This window comes from Dysidea avara, chromosome 8 (assembly GCF_963678975.1).
Source record: "Dysidea avara chromosome 8, odDysAvar1.4, whole genome shotgun sequence".
Taxonomy (NCBI): Eukaryota; Metazoa; Porifera; class Demospongiae; order Dictyoceratida; family Dysideidae; genus Dysidea; species Dysidea avara.
In genome coordinates, this window is record NC_089279.1 from 25,004,896 (window position 1) to 25,029,547 (window position 24,652).

General features: G+C 37.7%; 2 protein-coding genes across 2 annotated transcripts; one reads left to right on the top strand and one right to left on the bottom strand.

Annotated features, from left to right (window-relative positions):
• Positions 1–5: 5 nt before the first annotated feature.
• LOC136265091 (mediator of RNA polymerase II transcription subunit 12-like) lies at positions 6–15,493 on the top strand. Its single transcript, XM_066059880.1, has 7 exons — positions 6–219; positions 2,439–2,601; positions 2,792–2,821; positions 3,036–3,578; positions 12,995–13,190; positions 13,764–13,866; positions 14,410–15,493. The coding sequence occupies exons 1-7, from the start codon at positions 55–57 to the stop codon at positions 15,352–15,354; spliced, it is 2,145 nt and encodes a 714-aa protein (XP_065915952.1). The 5' UTR covers positions 6–54; the 3' UTR covers positions 15,355–15,493.
• A 2,653-nt stretch (positions 15,494–18,146) lies between these two features.
• Positions 18,147–18,902, bottom strand: LOC136264878 (uncharacterized). The gene has a single exon (XM_066059642.1). The coding sequence runs from the start codon at positions 18,900–18,902 to the stop codon at positions 18,147–18,149; it is 756 nt and encodes a 251-aa protein (XP_065915714.1).
• Between the last annotated feature and the right edge of the window lie 5,750 nt (positions 18,903–24,652).

A 24,652-nucleotide genomic window follows, 5' to 3' on the forward strand; every position in this document is an offset into this window, starting at 1 on the left:
ATGAATGTGGCGCATGCGTTAAAGGTGGCAAGACTAAGGGTAATTCCCTTGAAAATGGCGGATTATAGAAGGCCTCAGATTTACGCACAACTGCGTCGTTGGGATGATTTGAACGACAGATGGATGGATCATTTTGGAAGACAGGACGCACTGGTAGAAATTTTTGTAAACAGAGGCCGAGTGGTGTTGTCGTGTCGGGGACAAAATTACCAACAACCGGTAAGTATTCGTGTTAATGACGTTACAATTTAATTGGAGTGTAACTTGTGGTGTTGAAGACTGTCTAGAAACCATACTGTATCTGTCATGCACGAGACGGTCTTTCATACTGTTATGACTGCATAATGTTTAGTGTAGACTGTGTGTTGTGATTAGGCATGACTATCATCAGGTTTGTGATTGTGCTGTAGCCGTTTGTCAAGATAACACACATATTTGGGTTACTGAGAAATTTTATTCCATTTACTGTATACGTAAAAATTTTTGAGGTGGAAAATTTTCGTAGATCAGCTTTCACCTACAAAAATTTTCCTCTGTATCCAGCAATTATGCATTAACTATTGTAACTGCCTAGCTACAAAAATTTTCCTCCGAATCTTGCCATAGTTGCTCATCTACAAAAGTTTTCTACCTCATAACTTTTTACGTATACGGTACATGTTCAGTAGTTTTGTGCATGTTCCCAGACTGCTTTTTCCCTTTTGTATTTGGAGGGGGGCACACCGAAAAAGACACACCGAAAAAGACACTCTGAGCATGAGACTACATTTTCAGGAGCACTGCATGAGTACCATAAAACTGAGGAATGTGACACCTTCGATGTCTGTACATGATTTGAAATCATTTCAACCTGATTTGTGATTTGAAATTGATTTGTGAGATTTGAAACATCACGCATGATTACCGTAGTGTGATTTGTGAGGTTATTACTGGGTTCTGAAGGACAATAGTTCTTGATTAAAAACTAGTATTGTATCACCGTGTGTTTGTATTGTTAGAAATACGTATTCAAGACTAGCTTTCAAGCAGTTTCAATTATTTGCATGGGCGGGTTCACTTGATATTTGTGATTTGGCAGCTGAAGGGCATACGTGATTTGTAGAGGTGTCATAATCCTACTTTAGTGTAATATTTCTTGTTATATGTCACAATACGTGAAGCTTTTTTATTGTCTGATCATGCCACAAAAAAATGTTATTAGAACACATGTTTATGTATGATGCAAGGAACTACCATCATCACACAGTTGATATACTTAGCTAGAAATGTACTGGACTCTTTCAAATGTGAAATATACAAAACCACTCCAAAAACTATATGCAATGAAATTTAGCATGTAAAGCTAGTTGTACAGTGAAGATTGTTGGATTTAGTCATAGTGAAGTTAAGCAATATACGGAGAATATTTTATTGATGCTCAAACTGTAGAAGAATTTATACTACGATTACATATTACATGAATATATCCACACTTCCTTGGCTTTTTGTTAATACTTTTTGTGTGGAAGAAACTTTATGCTATATAGCCAGTATATCACAAAGACAGGGATCACTTTACACTTTATATATGGACTTGCAGATATTTTTAGAATGTTGACAATGTGTGTGTAGTGTGGGAGTGTGTGATGCTGTATATAACTACTGATGGGTGTCACACCTTCAAAGACTAAACACAAAAAGACAAAAATTTGACAAAATTCTGTGTGGAGGGTGCAAAAATTTTCCAAACCTTGAAAAGATTGTCATTGCCTATAGAGGTTTTGCAGGGGGCATTCACAGATCATCTGTGAGGAATGAAGACGTTGTGAGTGGATTGAATACAGCAAATACCAATACATTAGAAAGCTCGCAACTCAAGCCTCAGTATTAGTTTCACTACAAAGGCTTATCTTTATGCAATGGTATATTGTACCTGTTAAACAGATTTCTGTTCCAAAACTTCTTACTTGTTGGCTGTAAAAATTACTGTGGAATGTTCCACTCTTTATCCACTTGTTACATGAAAAATTCCATAGATAATCCGCTTTTGTGTGCATACACATGACTCTGGAACACCTCCTGCAAAACCTCTATACACATTTGCATATGTAGGAACAATGCTGTTTGTTTTGCTGATTGACATATGCCCATGGTATAATTTCTGATCAAGCTCCCAAACTAACTTTCCAGTAGTAGTTCTATTTGCAAGACATGCGTGGGTATAGTACATGTCCCAATTAATGAAAAGGAATTTTTGAAGATCTAAACAGGACAGGATCCTTGGGGTGGTAGTTAACATAAACCACAAATGCCTATTTTGACTTGTCTCTCTAAGGCAAATTAAATATAGCAAATTACATTTAGTTACCATTCTGTTGATCCCTCCTTGTTTTATTATGTGGTGTCATATCATTGATGTTTTCAGCATCTGTTAGTTCATTTTTTTTTGGATTCCACAGTTTGAGACTCCTGTTGATGATGCTGCGCTGGTGCGAAGCAATGATCAGATGTTTCAGATCAGCAAGCAAGGACTGAGGTTGGAACTTTGGTTCAGGAGCTGGAGAGATGGGGATGACTTTCAGCATTGGCTTGGTAGTTTTCAGCTATCATGCAGGGACACAAGTATGCTGCTTGTACCAGCTGTTTTTTATTGTTTCAGTGCTAACTTGAATTCCTATGATGTAGGTTTTGACACTTAATAAATAATTTGACTTTTTTTGCTTTTAAATTTTGTCCCAATATTTTGGGAAAAATTGCATGATTTGAAGCTATAATTGTATTTTGTTTATCAGTACATGATAAATTTTTCCAGGACAGCAGCAGAGCTACAATATGTCAACAGGTGAGCTAGTCCATGTTTAATTTCCTAATGGCTTAGATCATATATTGAGTAGTGATTAATTTACATACATGCATACAAACATACATACATACATACATACATACATACATACATACATACATACATACATACATACATACATACATACATACATACATACATACATACATACATACGTACGTACATAATGAACTACATTTCACTTTTCCTTTAGGAAACTTTAATCAGAGATCAAACTTTGATCAAGGACCACAGTATCTTAATCAAGGACCAAATTATAATCAAGGTCCAGGCTTTAATCAAGGGGCAAATTTTAATCAAAGACCCGGCTTTGATCGAGGACCAGGCTTTGATCAACCTCCTCCACGTAATCAACCCTATGGTGGACAAATGTATGATCAAAGTCGTTACCCTTCTGATGATGGCGGTCGAGATCAGAGGTGGAATCAAAATGCAGCTCCAGGCATTCAAGATGTCAATCAACACTATCAAAATATCCCTCCAAATGATCAAAGGGGTGGAGCTTCCAACTATGGAAGGAATCAACCACAGTATGATGATCGAGTATTTGCTAATAATCAACCTCCAGGTGGTGGATATTATGCTGGGAATATGCCACCAGGTGGTAGACCACCACAAGATTATCCTCCTCCTCCTGGAAGAGTGCAAGATACTAGACCTGCTCCAAGAGAGGCCTGGGGTCCAGACCAGAGACAGGTTCACCCACAATCTAAAATGAAATTTTCCGAAAATATTGGTTAGGATAGTATGTATGTACAGTACTGTATGTGTAATACTGTATGTATTGGTGTGTGTGAGGTGATGTATACTTGGTACTGTATGTGTAATACTGTATGTATTGATGTGTGTGAGGTGGTGTATACTTGGTACTGTATGTGTAATACTGTATGTATTGATGTGTGTGAGGTGGTGTATACTTGGTACTGTATGTGTAATACTGTATGTATTGATGTGTGTGAGGTAATGTATACTTGATAACGATACATATCTCTAATGACACTTCCAATACTGGTATATGTGTACCAAAATTACATACTTATGCAATGTCAGAGAATTAGAAAATGCTATGCTTTGTGTACTTTGATCTTTGGCTGATAAGGAGGTTTTTAAAAACCATGAAAAAACCTGCTGTAGGTCACTAAAATGGTTTCTAACTAGAAACCTGCTAGCAGATAGACCTCAGCATTGCAAATCTCACTTTTGATCATTGATTTGCTATGTATGCTCTGCAAAGCACATACAGGCTAATAGCCCATAGACCAACAGGGCTTGAGCTACTCTGTTCGTTTTATAAGCACACCTATGTCAATCCGATTATGGGAGCTAGACTGTAACATTGTAGGTATGTTTGCTATCATAAACAGATATAGTGGAGTTCTATTTAACGCACGTCAGTGTGTTCAGCCTGTTTAATATGCTTTTACTATACTTTAAACAGACTCCCTATTAAAATAACTAAATACATGTAGGTTAGCTTTCTTGTAGAATGTTAATTGCCCATTCTCAATAAGCAACCAAGGTATGCAATTAACTTTATGGCTTCTGTGGGGTGCCTGCTTTTAACCGCGAAACCATGTTTTCCAATGGCTACAATGTATTTTAGCCTTCTCTTTCTGGGCATGGTACTCAAGCATACTGAATTGTGTTTGAGGCTGCTATGAAGCTTTTTAAACTTTTGACACTGCTCTTTAAAACAGTCCATGTTGGTAGTTCATACCATGAAATATGACAAAAATATGCAGCAGTAGAAATAATTGCTCACATATGACATCATTTGTGCGTGTAATCTAAAAAGCACAGAAGACAAAGGGTAGAACAGTAAGGAACCCTACCAGAACAATAGTACAAAGAAAACATCAATTACAACAATTAAACTTTAAACCTTGATGGTTAGATTAAGGGAAACACCACTATCAACGTTACCACACATGAAAACTAGGTTTACTTAGGTGGTGAAGCAATACAGCACTTGCTAATGGCTACAAGGCCAGAAAACTTCACCACAAAGTGACAAAAGAGCTCTCATTTTAGCTGTTCAGTTTAACTCCTCAAAACAACTGGCGCACAAATGATGTCATAATTAACAGGTCATCAATATTGCAGCATATTAACTTCATTAGAGGTCACAGTGCTATTCAACAAGGATCAATTAATAGAGTGGTTCCAGAAGCTTCTGAAAATCCGTATCACTAATTGCTATACCAAAGTATACGAGATCAACAGCTGTTACCCAGTAAAGCCATACAAGAAGCCAAAAATGCACTGCATACTTTAGCCTTGTTGAAAATGGACTAATTATAGGTGTGAAATCACATATGTACTAGCTTGGTCAAAGAAAGCTAGCGCCAGAGCGAGTATTATTAACCATCAACAACAAATCTACTCACTGTTACCACTTCCTTTAAACTGTTTTGAACCCTTGGTAGTGCTAGCTTTAACTCTATTGTCGCAGTAGCTATCACTCTGTTTCAGTTGGTCCACCAGCAAACAGAAGCAGCGATAATGTAGCTAGCTACAAGCTTTAATTTGAAAACATGTTTAATCTTCTCTACTGATTGCATGACTTGTCTTAAAGGGGCTATGCGCTTGATGAAGCCGTTTAATATTTTACTGCCAGTGAAATCGTAAACCATACGTAATATTTCACTTTATTTCATTTTAGTACATAAAGACGTCAAACCATAAGGGAATGTCAAAAGTCACCAACAGATAACATTTTACTGCAGCAAAAGGAATAAACAAGCAGCTGAGGACTAATTAACACTATACAACAACTTGTGTTTTTGTATCACAGCTAGTATCATCATCACAATGTTAGGCAACTCAGGAAACATTCTAAGCTTGCTCACCTGGCTTACTATCATTGTATAAATCCAGCAAAAACAAATCACACCATTTTACAGTGCACATGTTTGTGTATATAGCGCACCTCATGTTTTGTTATGATTATGTCATAAACTTAAATGGCTTCACGATGTCAACAAACTGAGCGCATAGCCCCTTTAACACTGACAATTTCAAAACAACATATAACTCAATCCCACAATGGTTCCACCTACATAGCCATATATGTATATATATAATGCCTGCATTTTCTAAGTCGGTTAGGAACCACGCCCTCGGCTCTTCATGCTTTAGAAGCCTTACTTTGCTCGGTTTCTAAAACCATAAAGAGCCTCAGTTTAGATTCCTAACCTATACTTAGTTATTTAAAAATGAAGTACTGTAGGGCTCCAGTGACAACAGAGGAGTTGAACAAGGGATAGGTTATGATGAATGACACTTCAACATAGCTATATGGGAAAATCCCTTCATTGGCATGTTTTCACCATCTGTTTAATGCCAAAGTAGGGATTTTCCCACATAGCTACGGTACAGCTAGTGCACAAAAATGTGACAAAGAAGTCGTGAGGGCTCGCTAATGTTCGAGGTCGCAAACAGATAAGATCAGGAGTACAGGGTACTTGCATGTAGATTGTGTAGTTTGGTGGGATTCATGAAGCCACATATATAAAACCAACAGGACCAATTAGTGGTCATTTAATCCAGGCTGTTGGTCAGTTGCTATCACCTTCAGGAGCAAACCATTACTTATGTCAACAGCTTATGACTCAATTAGTTCACAAGCTTACACAACCTGTTTGCCTGTTTGTTTGTGTTTATTGGACCTGTTCTTTAAGCTTATGTGAGCAGTTCGCAAGACCTTGCACTTAACCAACATGTGTAAGCCCTCGCGGCTACTTCGTTACTTTTTTGTGCAGTCATGATAATTATATCTCTTGTTTTAAATTAAGCCTGAGTAACCCCCACATAGATGAGAAGTACGTGTGGTTTCGGTATGTATGTATGTATGCATCCGTCAGTGTCACAGCTGTAACCAACTAAAATATGATGTATCCATCAGTGTCACGGCTGTAAGCGACTAAATACAATGTAAAAGCCTTTTAAGCAGTAAACACAAAGATGATTATTGCCGTATGTGCAATTATATTGATGAAGACACGATGGCATGAACGAGAGTATCAGGTACAGAGAAGACAAGAGAAAGAGCTCAACAGCTGTGTGAAACAACTAAACAAAGAGAAAAGAGGCAGGAAAACTTTATTATTTCTCATCCACAAAAATTTGGATGTTACTATAAAGATTAGCTAAAGCCTTTTACGTATACTTACGTTTTATCACCGTTTCTGAGGTGCAGGTGACATTTGCTGTGCTATAAAATAATAGCCAGCCTTCTTAGCATCAAACTAAGTGTGCATGTGATGGATAACAGTAATAATGAAATTAGAGGCGGTGGGGTAAAAAGGATGCAGGCGGGGATGAGATACAATTGATCAAGTTTGCCTGGTCTAATTATCTAGATTTTATTCAATTTTGTGTAATCTTGCTCACTCTCCACCTACAAAGTATGCCAAAACACAGCGCAGCATTCATATAGCTAATCTTCAATTGTGTGCAAATACAACTCAATTCGCTCAGGCTTAGCAGCTGCAATTACAACTTGCGTGTTTACTTCCCCCTGCGCCTACACTCAATGCGTGTATGTACATCCGTAATTGTTTGCTCAGTTTGTCTGAAAGTATGATGGCCTTCCAGTTGTTTTTTTTGCCCTCTAGCTTTGTGATAGGCTCAAAATTTCCTTCACCATGTGCTTTCTTCATGTCGTCAGTAATCGCTGTCTTCTAGTTATTAACAGTGCTCTACTTCAAGTTTGGAAACTCATCTTTAAAATGCTTTATTGCTGCAGCAGTTCCGTGAGATACAGCGTAATTGGCTATTGTAGCCTTGTCTGTTCCTAACAGCTGTTTGCTGTACAGTCCTCATTTTCTTCCATCCAGTGTGCTACTACCAGTTGCTGTTGAAAACACAGCCGATACACTATCGTTCGCAGCCTTAATAGTTGATGGTGGAACCCATTTTGACAGAGGACCATTTGGGCTAGGAAGGGGTGATTCACTCTTGAAGAACTTGTACAAACTCATATTCGCTTTGGTCTAGTTTGGTGCCTTCGATTCACATATTACATGCAGTAATGAAGAATGAATTATGTGATGTAATCAGCTCATGCAAGCAGATTATTTTTTGTGAAAAAAATCGTGATTGCAGTAGCCATCACGAAAGTTTTTGTCCCCGAAAGTTTGGAGCTATACTGTAGACAGATCTCAGAAAAGAGATCCAGCATTGTTAGAAAGCATTGGAGAGCTGAAGAAAAGCTGGGCTAAATAAATATTTCCTCAGTAAGATGAATTATGTGAAGAGGAAAGGTACAACTAAAGCAAGGTTTGCTATAAGCAATTTTGGAGCAGTCAAAAGCCAGTTTTTACTAGACATCAAAGGTGTCAAAATGATGGAAGAAATGCCTGATGAGCTGGTGATCAATTGGGACCAAACTGGGATGAAATATGTTCCAGTTCTCAATGGGCGATGGCTGAGAAGGGATCCAAGCGAGTTGAGCTGGAGGGAGTAAATGACAAGAGGCAGATCACTGCAGTGTTTGCAGGAAGCTTGACAGGAGACTTTCTGCCAGTTCAGCTAGTGTACGAAGGAATGACATCTAAGTGTTATCCCAATGGAGTTGATTTTCCTGCGGACTGGCTCGTATCTGCTACACCAATGAAGAGACTATGCTCCTTTACATCACCAAGATCATTGTACCATACTTGCAGCAAAAGAAAAATAAGATGGGCTTACCGGATAACCAGTCTTCACTTGTGATTTTTGATGAATTTAAAGGCCAAATATATGTAATGGTACCCCCAAACTGCACGGACCAGTTGCAGCCACTTGACGTCAGTGTCAACAAACCTGCGAAAGATTTTCTATGGACAAAATTTCGTGATTGGTATGCTAAGAAAATCTTCACTCCATTGGGTCTGCTGGTAACTCCACTGTTAATCCTGTTGACCTTAGGCTGAGTATCATGAAGCCTATTGGAGCACAGTGGATGACTGAGTTATACTATTATTTGAAAGATCATCCACAAATTATAATAAAGAAGTAGGTATTTTAGGAATTTTGAAATCATAAGACAATGAATATGTTAAATGCATGAGTACAGACAATATTTTATTTGATTACACAATTTATTGTTAAATTGATGTTGTTCTGTTGTAGTGTTATTGGTCTTGATCTGGAAATAAAGTGAATTTTTGATTTTTAAAGCAAGTAACTAAGTGTGGTCACATGTCTTGTTGTTTACACTTGACCAGTAACAGCTGCAATAACAAAGACACCACAATCCATTCCTCCCACCTGCTTGTGAAATGGCTTCATAGCAACCTTGACCTGTGAGCCAGCATTGAACAAATTACAAATAACCTGTTGTGTTTCTTTATGAACTGTGCTGAAGACTGAATCGTAAACATTCACTTCTTTAGGTTTACATCCCACGTTACTAGCTACAATCCAGTGATCACTACGATCATGTATGACCTGCACCTGCTCTTTCAGGATAATGGATAATTTCTTTGACTGCAGCAGTGTCGATTGCAGTCCCCTCAAATAAAGAAACTGAGCTTTTATAATTCTACAAGCTTTGTCAGACAACTTTTCTCCATTTAGAATACTTGTCTCTAGGTCTGTTTCTAAAGTTTCAATGTCATCAGCTAGTCTTGGTCTTTTCTTCTCTGGTGAGTCAGAGTCAGTGACAATAATGCTTGCTGCAGGAACTGCTGCCTGGTTTCGTATAGTTGGATTGGGCCTAGGAATTGCTGCTGAGCTAGTTGTACCATCTTGTAGTAGTGCATTCTCACCACAAAATGAATCCAGTAGCTTTTGCAACTTTTCCAGCTCTTCTTTACGACCTTCAAATCGAAGGTCACAAGGTACTTCCATTCCACCTTGGGGTAAATCACTGCTGTATTGTTGGTGGCCAGTAATCCTACAACGAATAGATCCACCTTGCCAAATCAAGAGGGAGCACAATGTAGATATTTTCCTAGGAAGAAGTCCAACTACAGTAGCAGACTTAACGACGGATACTGCATAGTGTTCATGCTCATTATCTGTTTCGCGCAAGCATGCCAGCTCTTCGCCAATGTATGCTTCCCATATAGCATTGTAAATATGGTATCCTCTCACCATTGCTGGACGAGTAAAAGAAGAACGCTCTGCTGAACCATCACACATTCTCGCTCAACTGAATTAGCTGTGCACGTATCTCTCGATCTCGTGATCGTTTACAATTCACAAAATTTATTGATGATCACAAAAAATTTATCACAAAAGTTTGCATTTCGTGAAATCAGGTTGAAATCATGAAAGTTTTTTACCTCAAAAGTTTGAAGCTACAGCTGTATACGGTAGTAATTTTTAATTGCACTAGCAGTGGCATATCTACAACGGGTCTAGGCCCTGCTAGTGCCCAACCAAACTGAAGATTATTAAACCCACAATCACCACCTTTTCATGGGTCATTGCATTATCTAACAAGTGAACCTTATTCTATACTAAATGACTCACCAATTTATTAATATTGAGTTGTCATGAACCCAATAATCACTACAATTCTAATTAATGCCTGCCAATTGGGCACATGATAGAATTGTGATGTTGATAGGACGTGTCTTCCTAGTGTTCTTGTAGTTTATAATCATCATATTTATAGATCCTTGTAGTATTTCATCATGTATAAGGTGTAGTGTACTGTCTTGTTCTAACGTTGTTTACAATCTGAACAGGTTAAATATATAAACTACTTCATAAAATCTAAATGCATGCTTTTTTGTAGCTGAAACTGCCATTTTGCAGCCATTGAAATTCATAAATTTTCTCTGTGTGTGTGTGTGTGTGTGGGGGGGGGGGGGGGGGGGGGCAGCATATATACAGTGCCCTAGCCGAGACCTCAGCCGTGCCCCACCAATAGGGAAAGTCCAGTTACGCCACTGTGCACTAGCATGTTAACCTTTTTGTTATAGTGTACATAGCTTTGTTGTGGCTAAGACTGTTTTATTAGAGTAGCTTGATCTTACTATATACACTTATCTCAAGTGAACTATGCAATAGATTAAGGTGCACGATTTCCAGAAATGATTAGTTGCATAACTTAGTTACCAAAGTAACTAGTTACCCCCAACTTTGATGGTTTCAATGTCTTGTTTTCAATAGCAAAACTGCACCTGATTGCAGCTAAATCATTAAGGAGTGTAGGTCACTTAAAGGGGGCATAGCAGCATGTTCTGGTCTTAATCAATATTATTATCAGTGCTGCTATAGGTATCTACTCCCTCATATGGTATACTATATAGTAAGTTCATCAAAATAGTTTTGTGGCCTCTAAGGAAAGTGTCAATATGGAACCCTGGTATGGTTTCTTTGCCTGAAGAATACAACCATGTAATTGAAGATAAAGAAAAGAGAGGGCAAATAATTGTCGAACCAGAAAAGGCACGATCCACCAGTGAGTTTGTGAAGTGGTGGCCACGCACTGCTTCGTTTTGTCTCTAGCCTTGTGACTGTGTTCAGGCAGGCAATGGGTTTGGGCTTCTTTTTTTTAATTGTATATCAATATTCGGCTTTTGTGAGTGTTTTCTTGTTTTTAAGTAAATTTTAATGTTAAATTTGATGCCAAGACTCATCCTGGAGTTTTCTGTTGCACGTACTATTTCTATGATGGTTATTAACGACAGAATTTGGTAGACGCCAGTCATTTTAGAGAAGACCCTACTACACAGTACTGCCATAGTGTTCAATTAAGTCAAAATGGTGCTCTGTAATCATGCTTAAAATACATAACTCAGGTACATTGTAAGTAGATCAAATTTAAGCACTATTTTAACACTGAAAGTATAATATGTCTACATTTTCTTAGCATGGATTGGTCTTATTGTTTAAACATCACAAGCACCAATTTATTAGAATGCTTATAAAATAAATGTAACAACTGTTGCAATATAAATCATAGTATGTTATCCATTTCAAATTCAGTATAGTTACCTATGGTATCAGTATTGGAACAGATTTATATACTGTACATGCAATTTAATTCATGCAATGAAAACTCTTTAAACTCCTGATTTAGGCCAGTGCGGACTAGGGCTGGAACGAATGTACAAATAAACCCTTTTGGAAGGGTTAATGAAGTTTTGAAGCTTCGTTACTAATGTGTCAATAACTAATGAACATAATTGTGATGGTTATTAGGAGTACTGTTCACATTGGTACAGCTCCAGGTTTAAACTATAACTAACAAAGATTCCAACAGGTCTGGCTCTGTAATTTTGATTCCCTCTAAAAGAAGATAACATACCTTTAAAAATAGGCTGAAACGATCATAGTTTTTTAGTATTCAAGTACTCTCTAGAGTTAATGATTGAGTACTCATGAATACTAGCTACTCGTCATACCCGTTTGACATGTTTTATACTGACTAAACATTTTTCCAAGTAACAACAATGATACACACACTGTATTAAAGTACTGATGTTAGTATTCATTATGCCAATCAAACTCTATAGCCTTCATTGTGTCACTCCCTGATGGCAAATGCATCATGTGAGCTGGATCATGTGATCTTAACAAGTACTCGAGAACTAGACATTAACTATCTAATTCAGCCATCTAGTTAATATGATAAATCCACCTGCCTGCATTGCAATTTAAAATATTGGTGATTGAGAAACTATAATAATTAAGTTATGTGGCCTTTTTTGTGTTGTGTATGTTTGTATGTACTGTATAGCTTATTCTACACATATAAAATTTGTTTGTGGTGTATGATGACAGCTTTGGTTGAAGCAGGCCGTTTCAATATTTGAGCAATGTAGCCCTATTCGGTTTTATTAGGCCACGTAAACTTAATTATTAGTTTTTCATCCTCCTGTACTCAAAATAGTAGTGCGGGAGGGCAGATTTTTATTTTATTTTTTACTAACTAGATAGCTGAATTAGGCAGCTAAAATGACTCAAAATGCTATTTTCTTAGATTGCTCTAGCAAGGTACCAACTATAAAAGGTGCTAATTGGCATCCCTTAGCTACCAGTAGTACAAAAAATCCTTGATGAGGTAAGAAAAACAGCGATGCAGGCGGGGATGAGAAACTAATAATTTAGTTTATGTGGTCTTAAGTAGTTGGCTATATGCCATGACTGTGTACTGTGTCATGTAGTTCTGCAGTCACATATACTGAGAACTTATCTTATTCATCTTTCTAGATTCTGCTACTGCTGATCTAGCGGATGCTATTAACAAATGTGAACTGCAGACAGCTTATGACATCATTAAAGCTATGGATATTGAGAAAATAGACAAAAGCAAACGTATTTTTAATGTGGCCATAAACTATTATGGAGACATGGACAGACAGGAATCAGTAGAGGAGGCTCCAGCTGAAGACAAGGATGAGTTCAAGTGCGTACGCCCAATTAACATATATATCTACATTTACCACGTAGTTGGCAGTTCGTTTTTTTGTCTTAAGTATTTCAAAAGTTACAGTGTAAGCCTATGCAAATACATGTTTCTGGGGTGTCACTGTGTCTTTACCGTGTTATGTATCAGTAGTAAAGAACCAGTGTTTGTTTGTTAAACATGCATGTGTCTAACATAATGAAATAACTCAACAGTCATACACAAGAGAGATCAGACCTCAGATATACAGTACATGCATAGTTGCATACCTCTGCAAAGCATACTCTTTTTTAGGGAGGGGGGGGGGGGGAGGTTTGGGGGCATATGTTCTCACAGAAACATTTAAACTTAAAAAGAAGACTGAATTAGGATCATAAATCATAAAATCAGTACCCTCCCCACCCACCTCATGAATTACATAGGTGTCCAAGTGTTTTACTTGGGTGCTGTTAAGTGAAGATCACTGGGTGAGCATTAAATAAAGTATTTTTAATCCAATGCGATACACATAAAAGCATCGTTAAACATGACTACACTTTGGTGCATATGTGCTGTTCATCACTTTTGCTTCAGGTTGAAGGTGGCAATAGAGCGTCAGTGTGCCCCCAATGAGAATGCTATCGACATCTACATCAAGGCCAAGGAAGAAGATACAATAGACAACCTGGAAAAGCTGGTCAGTCATATAGTCATATTACATATTTATACAAAGTGTAGTTGATTAGTTACTTGTAAGAAGATTGAACTTAGTCTACGTAATATCCACTAACTTTGTTCCTGGAACAGGGTAGTAGCAGGTCTGGCTGGTCTGGTTTTGCCTTTTAGCTACTTGAAATCTGCAAAAGATCGATACACTCTAATAAACTAGTCAGTATGGTACTCTAATAGTTTAGTAGTTTCTGTCAGAATGTCTTCCAAATTTAATCTTAAAGGGCTAAATTTTCAAAAATTTCCATGCCTCCATCCCCACCACCCAGGTCAGTATGCTTCGCATGTCCTGTGCTTTGCACATGTAGTGTAAATATCTGTCTCTTCAGCTACAACACAGATAACGGTTGGCCTGATCACTTTTTTTCAGTTCTGTGTAGTGTACATACAGGACAAATACAGCTTCCTATATGGTCATTATTTAAAGCATGAAATTTCATATATCATCCATTTCATTGTGTGTACACATGTTGTATAAACTCGTACATATGTGTTTATTTTCATTGTGTAGTTTGAAGATAAATACAAAATACCTGGTGAGGTACAGCGATGGATAATTAAGCAACAATTGGCCAGTGACAGGAGTACTTGTATGTTGAGAGAATTCGGAGTCTACAAAGATGGAGGTCCTGACCAAGAAGTCTATTTGTTTGTCATCCAAGGAATGAAGGAACGCATGAAATCTGACTTCTTCAACAAACGACAACAACAAGTGGAAGACACTCAACGACAACAGCAGCAGATTGCACAAGAGGAAAATTATCAAAAGCAGTTAACATTTGGGCAGCAGGTCTCATCAAATAGAGATCAGTTTGTCACTTTGCCCCAAAATGATGCTCAGTACCAACCAGGACAACAACCACTTTATGATGCACAACAACATCAGCCATATGACGGACAACACCAGAGACGTTTTCAAGATCATCCCCAACCTTCTTATCAACATACTAATATGGGTGGACCAGGCTATCAAGATCAACAGCATCCACCTGTGGTAATACAACCGCAACCACCAGCTTTTCAATCCCAGCAATTCCAGCAGCAGCCTAGGGCTCCACAACCTAGAAATGATTTCAAAGACATCCCACCGCAGAGAAATGACTTTAACATACCCCAAATGGAACTCAGGGGGCATCCAATTGTTGAGAAACATCAAGTTGATGATATATTTATACCACCAAATAATCGAGGTCCACGAGGGGGAGTACCTGTCTTTCCTATGGCTCCGACACAAAAGAGACCTGCTAATGAGGGACCGCTTTTTATGGCTGCCAATCCAGTTGGTCAAGCAGAAAAGCCCAATGGTTGGAACTGTTCCAAGTGTACATTCCTTAATGAGCCATATCGTCCCGGCTGTAAGATGTGTAGTGCTGGACGTCCTGAGAATTATGAGGTCCCCGTTGGTCATGTTGCTAGTACTGATGAGCTGAAGTTTATTAATGAAGTTCATCAATGAGTCATGTGCTAATTGTGTGTTTTGATCTTTTGTAATGACATTGATAGCTAGATAATGTATGCAGTCTCTTGGTTGCTTTTTTATAATACCTTTTTTTGTGTACAGAAGAATGCCAATGTGATGTAGTTAATTTTGTTCAGTAGGTACAGCCATACCGATATACATGTTATCGCGCGTGCCCCTGATGAATGAGAAACTTGTTTCTTGTAAAGGTATTGGGAGTTTCAGCATATCCGGTGATAAAAATTTGGCTACTGTGCTATGGGGAGAAGTTCTTTGGCCACTGCAAAGGGACCTAAAGCCCACTAACATCTCACTAGTGCACATAATGCAGAAAGTTGCAGTAACACTGTAGCCATAGTTATTATCTTTGCTCTAGCATACCATACTAAAACCAAAAATGACGTATACCACCAAAGTTTCATGCAAAGTACTGAATCCCCTTAAATAAAGGCTCTACACTATTTACCTAAGTGAATGTCTTCTTTGATTCACAAAACAGACAAATATTTTCTTGTTACAAAGCCATGGACCTTACTTGCATGCACAATAGTCATTTTAATTAATTATTGCAGACATTAATCGTGTGATGGCATGGCTGGTAACTGCCACCTTAATGGAAAAATAATTTGTAGGTTTTTTATGACAAAGCTGACTCCTCAAATACAATTGTCCAACTAGTTTACTATAATCCATACTACAATTATACATAATGCATCTGAATTTATTTGATAATTTCTGTTTACAAACTTTTATCTACCCTAAGGAGCTCGAGCTTATTCCACATCGTACATAAAGGGTTACAGGTCATTAAGCAACAAATAGGAAAGGTTGTGGCATCCATAAAGCAAGGAGCCAATCCCACCAGATTTCTTGTAAGATAAATCCAGATGGTGATGTATTTTTACAAAGGGTTCAGTAGTTTTGCAAGGCAAAGAACTCACTCCAGGTGGAAGAAATGATAATCCAGCATTTGAAAAATGCTGGAGAACTTTGTTTGCAAATCAATGGCTTTGGTCCATGATTGTTCAGCTGCCAAGATATTGCTTCTGCAGTTGTACTAACTCTACTACTAAAACGACAGATCTACACATACCAAAAATGTTCTAATAAGCACATGATTTTTAACACATCATGAATATGGCGAATCGATTCATTACATGGACACTTCTTCCAGAGTGACACTTTTTTTTCAGTGGCAGATCCAGACAAGGGGTACATGCCCCCACCCCCATCCTTCCCAAAAAAATTCTATATACACAAGAACGAGATACTCTAATAGAGCAATCAATCAAATACTGTAATAGAACAGTCACCACATGTACTATTAATAATCCTCCGCTGAGTATGAAAACTTGCATCTGCAGTACCAACTCCAAGCTCACTTTATTTAGTTCAGGCTTATAGCTGAACTCATGACCGTCACTAATCCCTACATGCAGCTCTATCAATGTAGAGTACTGATCGGTTACTATGATTTAAATATTTGTCACTCTGCATCAAAAAATTCAGTCCTGAAATGTGTAAAATACCTAGACCCCCTAGCTGCTGTATATCACTACCTACTACCCTGCTCATGGTGTACCCATTATATACCTGTCTATTAAGGACACCCAGAATTGTTCTTTTACTTTCATTATGAGTAGACGTTTTCCAACAACCAACTAGAACATGCAGAAACTTTTAACTGGTCATACCATGCAGTAAGAGACAAGTATTGGAGTTATGTATATGTACTATATAGCACTATACTTTATTAAATCATGAAATATTCACAAAATTCTTTCATGTAAATACAAGTATTATACATGTCATTGTGCACCTAGTTCTACTACTACAAGCACTTAAACTGTTTTGTGTTTATGGCTGCAATTTTCCTACATTGTTATTGCTGTCACTATTATTCTACTTGTTGCTTAAATTTATGAAGCATTTTTCTACAATGTCTTCTGCACACAGCTCTGTATTACGAATGCTCCACTTTGGTGGAATCCCAATTAAAATAGCTGCAGATTTGTACCATATATCTGCACTTAAATTTCCATAGTGGACAATTGCTGCACATGGTTGACCATTCTGTGTCTTTACGAGTTCATTGTCATCATCATTGTCATTCTGTTGTTGCTTTGAATCTTGACACCATGTTATGTCATTCACACAGTATTTACAGACATCATCTTCAAACAATTTCATAACAAGATAAATCCTTCCAGCAAGATAATTCTTTTGGTACATTTTCGTTATATTCATCATAAACATCTGCCTGAAAGTCAAAATTATACTTTTTCAGAGCATATCCATATTCAAAATCAAATTCACTAACTAATAATGGTTTTACATGAACTGGAATGTTCTATAGTTTTGCACTTTCAAACACAACAAAGTCAGTGCCTTTCATCCTAGGGAAGACTGATGGAATGACATTTAAGATGTGCTGTACAGTTGTTGTCAATCTTCAGCTTGTCTAAAATAGCTTTTTGCTCTTCCTTATTATGGCATATAAATTGCTGTATAGAATGTGTGTCCAACTTTTTCAGCGTGTCAGCTTTGGTCACACTGTCAGTGAAAGCCAACAAGTCAGCCCAGTGAACATCAAAGACATAAGAATAGTGACACTTGAATCCCAGAATACCTCCATCTGTCATAAATTTAGGATTGCTGCTTGAAGTGTCCTGTAGAAAGGATTAGTCGTTATGTCAATCAGTGATCTGCTGGGGTTAGTGCCATAGTAGAGATTGTATGTCAGAGTGACTCAATATCCTTCAGTGACTGGAAGAACTTCATGTTCAAAATCACTGAAGAATGCATGCAGCCCACTGCAAACCTTTGAATGGATCTGAGACAGGTGAAGACCAGTCATATTTCATTTCTTTCTTCTCATGACGCACAACTAACTCTCCACCACTAAACTGAGTTGGTAAACAAACCACAAGGCTACCAAATATCTGTCCTGACCGAGGTGTGTCAACATGAGGTTTGAAAAAGCCACCAGGTGTATAAATATTCAATTTGTACAGCTCTGCTTGCAACCCAGCACAATTTGGAATAAGTGATTCAATCTCTCTAATAATGGGGGTATTGAAAATCTGAAATGTTGTTGCAAAATCTAGTTTGAGGGAATCTTGGTAGTTCTTATCAATAACATCCTTGTCTTTGTACCCAAAACTGGCAACTGAACACACATCAAGTAGCTTAGTCATGGCTGCTTTACTAGTACCAGGAAACTCTATTGAACTCCACACCTCATCTATCTCTGTACTGACCCCAGTTGATGTAGAGGGTTGTGTGACAGTAGTTGTTGTAGTCTTGTAAGCCACCTTCACTACACTGCTGTTGGGTAGCTCAAATTTTCCTCCACAGCTAAATCTACTGGTTATATCTTCAGCAACATGTCCAAGATTTGAAATAATGGACTCAGCAGATTCTTCATTTTCACATGAAAGTTTGGCTCTCTTGGACTCTGGTTCACCATGATGCTTTGTAAGTTCTTTCTGGATTTCTTCATCCTTTTTACTAAGTATTTTAACTTGCTCTTCAAGTTTCTCCATTTCTTCAAACCATTAGCTAGTACTCCTCAAAGAGACTTTCCTGAATAGTTTCTATTATGGCAAAGGCAGGTCTTTTATTGACAAATTAAACGTGTTTGAACAAGTTATTTTGTCTAGATGTCACAAACAGTAAACATGCATGTCACAGTATCACCACTCCGCAAATTCCATAACAAGCATGTCTGAACAGGTAGCTACAGAGGAAAATTGACCAATTGAAAATGCAGCTAAAGGTCATCATGCAAATAGATTCACTATTGGACAATTTGTCCTTGTATTAAAAAATGAAATTTTCAAAAAAAAACTTTGAATAAGTCAAAACTTTATTGTGATCCCAATAAACTTTTAGTATTTTTCATTGGACAAATCAATGAATATTCAATGAAAATTTTATGGAGCATAATGTCATAATTGTATAACCTCATATTAATGAGTATAATTACAATTGGGGGAATGGGGAGGTAGGGAAATAAAATCTCATTGGTAAAGTTTCAATGGGTTTTCATAGGTTTAGTATGTGAAAATGTAATGAAAATTCTTGGCCACCCATTAAAATTTTTACTTTTCAGGGGTTTTTCGAAAATTTCAGAGGGTTTTCAAAATTTTTTCACTGGATTTTCATTCCAGTAGTGATTTTACAGAACAATGTTTTGCTGTTGGATACTCCTGCTAAAATGATTGAAACACTCTAATAGAGCAGTCATGAATTTGTTAATTATCCCACCAGGAACCTACATTGAAAACCTGTATGTGAATATTATAGACTAGCTAAGTCACCAACACTGAATGCTGCAACTGCTGTCAGCTACTCCTATGAAACCATAAACATTTCAACTATTTGCCATGCCATTTATAGTCTTAGCTTTTGAGTCTCTGAGTGTATGTTTTTTCTTGATTTTGTGTTGTACTGTTGGGGGAAGCACCCTTGCACAGGCTATGCCTTTTGGTGCCACCCTATCATTTTGACTAATTAGATAAATAATAAACAACTAACATGAAGAGGTTCATAGTTTACTGACAGTGTCTATTATATAAACTTGGGTTTTGGAAACTGCACCCCATCATGTGACTTATATCCTGAGGTTGTAGGTATGAGTTAACAGTGAAGGCAAAATGTGGAGAAGTGATATCATCCCTTAAAATGTCTGGATCTGCCACTCTAGACTGTATACGCAGGAAGTTGTAGAGCATTTGCAGTAGTTACAAACATTAGTACAGAATCAAAAGACATACCTATACTAAGCAATTAATTCTGTATCAGGGAAATATTATAGTGCACTTGTCTAACCATTTGTATTTCCCATCATCTCTAGATCTTGCTCCAGTTTATTTTCGGTTGGTTGACTAGGGAAACAAAGCATTAAAGTCACGTGCTTAAAAGTAGCCAATGAGATCAGTAGCTTAAAATTTTATAAACTAGTGCCATCTGCCTGGCGTGAAATTTCATTATTCATAACGATACTTTTTTTGCATTTGGCCTATGTGGACAACCTACCTGAAATAGACTGTATACAAGACAACTGAGTACATTGAATAGTGAGCCATGTCAGCAAATTCCATGCTGTGCTGCTCTAATATATAAACATGATACAAGCAATAAACACATTACAACATCATTTTGCATGCAAAAACAAGTTTTTTGCTGATGCAATAAAGTGAATAAACTCTCTATAGGTCACAACACAGGATACCAAACATTCTTGGGGAATATCTTGGAAGTGTTACACTGTTAACTGAAGTATAGCCTAGTATACACAGAACAGTGTAGTGTTCACCATAAAATTAATGTTGCTTATACAAAATAATGTTACACAATGAAACCTGTGTAATAAGGTCACCCCTCTTGTGTCCTCTTAACTGATCATTGGTAGATCTATGAAATTATATACAACATTTAGTTATAAGTTAGAATATTCATTAAAATAAGTTAGGTGATTAGTTAAGATAGCAGTGGTTCAGTGGTTAAGGATGTGGATGTCAGGTCCTTGGTTCGAACTCATTGCTTTTCAACATTTTTTTACCCCACAGTGACTGCTCTATTAGAGTATCTCGATCAAGTGATTTTACGTACACTTATTTGGTTTATGTTTTGTAGCTGTAGCTCTATTGCATTAAAGTTACACTGTCTTCAGAACACTTTACGGCATATGCTGATGCAAATTTGATCTCTACCTCTAAAGAAGTTCAAAATTTTCACTGATTTCAAGGTTTTTGGAAACTATATTACAGTCCTTGAAATATTTAGATCTCCATATATGGGATTATTTGCATATCCATAAATTTAATTTTCACATCTCAACCTTGATAATATCCCCTTAAATTATTTAGGCCATACTGTAGCTAGCAAATGTGTTTAGTTAGTTGCTGTTAAGGAATTGTCTGGTCTGTTCACATATTAATGATAAGTATACCTGCCTTGATGTAAAGCTACAGGACAGCCATTTTAATACATTATGGGAGTTAGGATGAGGCAACTGACAAAGAGAGAAAGTCGCTCCTGTTTGTATGTGCCAGCGACGTAAATTTAATGGAGTAGGCCACAACTCTAATTCGGCTTCCAGAGTAGCACTTTCAAATTTACTCTGCACTGAGATAGTGTCCAACTTCTTTTGGCAAAGTTTTTGTTTGTTTAGAGATGGCAAGGAATTTGCTAGCAGTATAGAAATTGTGAGTTGTTGGAATAGTGTCAAGTTATGCTCTGGCTTGACTGAGCATCTGTTGATGGGAAATATTAATCTGACGGAGGCTAACCCCCTCAAAATATTTAGGCTATACAGTATGCTAATAAATTCCATGTAGACAATTGCAAGCTGTGTAAGATTGATATCCTAGTAAATATCTAGTGATAATATTGAATTGCAGTGGCGGTTCCACCCCCATCCCCTCCCCCCTAAAAAAAATCCATTCAATATTTAGTTGCTCTAATAGAGCAGTCGGTCACAAAACTCAGTCACTCACGTATTAAGAATATATCCTTTAAAGTTATTACTGTGTTTCACTTTTACCTGTAGCACCATCTCCTAGGCATACTTAGCTATGTATATAGCCTTCTGGATTTTTTTTGATTTTTTTTTGCAAATTTAATGCATTGTATGTCATTGTGTATGACTAAAGTGTGTTGTTGTAATGTATAAATTGATAATTCTCTGTAGACTCTTGGTAATAATCAATGTTTTTATTCTTGCTATACTCAGAGTCCAATAAAGTAGATGAACATTTTTTGGCTTCTAATAATGGAAAAAGTGCTATGAAGCAGCCCCAATTCCGTACAACACCAGAGAATTCAACAAAACAGTCCAACCGACTTGAAAGGGGTAGTCAAGTCACTACTATATATAACTGTGAACAAATCAGGTCTAGATATGAATGAGATGGAAAGAAAGGTTAATACACTTGAAGAAATGGTGAAAATGAATCAGGAAAGTATTAAAAGAATGGATGCCACTGTATGCAGTTCTTTCCAGAACAACACACAGTTGAAAGAAGACAACAATCGTTTGCATTTCCAATTACAACAAACAGTTGGCAGATGTCAAGAATAATAATGATAATTTGAGAGCTAGCATGGTTGGTTTACAAAATCAACTGTCTCATAATCAGCAGCAATTATTGGATGCACAGAAAAGCAATGAAGAGTTAATAGCAAGCAATAGCTACTTACAGAACCAACTATCACTCACTCAACAACAGCTGTTGGGTGTACAATCAATGATAACTTGTAGGGCTGTTTCAAATGATCATTTTACAGTTGGGAAAGAAATTGGCAGAGGAGCTTGGGCTACTGTACATACGGCTATATTCCAAGGAGCCACTGTTGCTGTTAAGCGTCTTCACCAATTTATCACTGCTCCAAGAACCATACAGTTGCTTCAAAGAGAAATGGAAATGGTTTTTCAGTGTCAACATCAGAATATTGTTGCCTTCCTGGGAGCTACATTAGAAGGTCCCCCAGTTATCTTGATGGAATTGATGGATACTAGCTTGAGAAGAGCATATGAAAACGAAAGAATTAAAGATCATCAGATAAATAGCATTCTTCATGATGTTGCTAAAGCCCTTCATTTCTTAACACCAGACCAGATCCAGTAATCCATCATGATGTGAGTAGTGCCAATGTGTTACTGAAGTTACTCTACAATGGTGAGTGGCTAAACTGGGAGACTTGGGTACTGCTAAGATGCAACAGCTAACAGCCACTGCAAATCCTGGTGCTATGGTATATGGAGCTTCTGAAGCCAATGATTTTTCCAAGCATTCCCCTAAGATGGATGTTTACAGTTTTAGAGTCCTTATCCAGGGCCGGAGGAGGGAAAATTGAGTTGGTCAGGCCATTGACTATAATGTTGAAATTGCTACTATATACATGCCAATGAGAGAGGAGCTGTTGCACAGTGTGCGAAGCACACTCTGCGAAGTGCGAAGCACACTCTGCGAAGTGTGAAGCACGAGCATTCTAGGGGGGGTCTGGGGGCATGCCCCCACAGGAAATTTTTGAAAATTAGACACTCAGATATGCAATTTTAGTGATATTTCACTGCTAGCTAGCTATATAAATATGCTCAAGCCTATCTGTTGTTCTGCAGATTTTCTGTACTATCTATAATTGTAGACCTGACATACAGGGGACACAGCATGAAACTTGTTGTATGGTTCATTTACTTAAAGTTCAAGGGGGGTCTGGGGGTGCAACCACCAAGAGCTGCAGAATTTTTACAATTTAAAGGCTTGAAAATGCCTTAAAATTTAAAATTGATGCTAAATTTTAAAGTAAACTAGCTAGCAACTTGCAACTTTCCCCCCAAATTTCACAGGGAACCGATGCAGCATGGCCCCCTTTAGCTAGGATACAAGTACTATACAGTGAATTCACACAGCTACAATAAAAAGCTACACAGCTACAAAAACACAGTATACTATATACTATACTGGTTTGTATGAAGTGAACGGATCATCACGTAAATATACTGGTGGACAGTCACGAGACCAATCAGTATTCGAAAATGGCGCTATGTGGGTGAGACTGAGTTTGCTCAGTATCTCGACAGGACGAGTGGGTAGTTGAAGAGGAGTGATTTCTACTCAACATCTCATCCAGATGGCCACCATGTAATGTATGGTACCGGTGTACAGCTTCTTGCCGCAGAATGAGTCATCTGGTTTGTCACTGCCAGCCCTTCCGCGCCCAGTAAAAGAAGCCAAGAGAGACAAGCCAAGGAATGCTGATGATTATTTTATGATATAAGTGTGCTGGTTTAGAATCAAAGAAGGCACCTGCCTTACACGTGATAAATGCCAACTGTCAGCACACGTGATACTGTACGTAGAACCCACAATCATTTCTGTACAAAACGATACGAATGCTATGCTGTACTGTAAGGTAATTGGAGGTACTATACTTGCTTTAGTCAGGCTGAGAAACTAGGTAACTACTCGTGTCATGCATTTTCAATAACATCTGTAAAATGTACGTAGCCATATGTAGATGTGATCGTCCAAAGATTGCATGAGAGTAATATATCTCGAGCTGTTCAACTCCAGATTATTGGTCCGGCTCAGGCCTGACCAACCGGACCGTCTCCTCCGGCCTTGTTATCATTGAGATTCTTACGAAAAATCTTCAGTTTGAAATGGTGGATACCTTTAAAGCACTGGTCCAACAACAATATCCACAGCATGATCAACTGGTCACCAGTTGTACCAAACAACAGTCAAGTGACAGACCTACAGTGTATGATCTGCTGCTGCTGCTG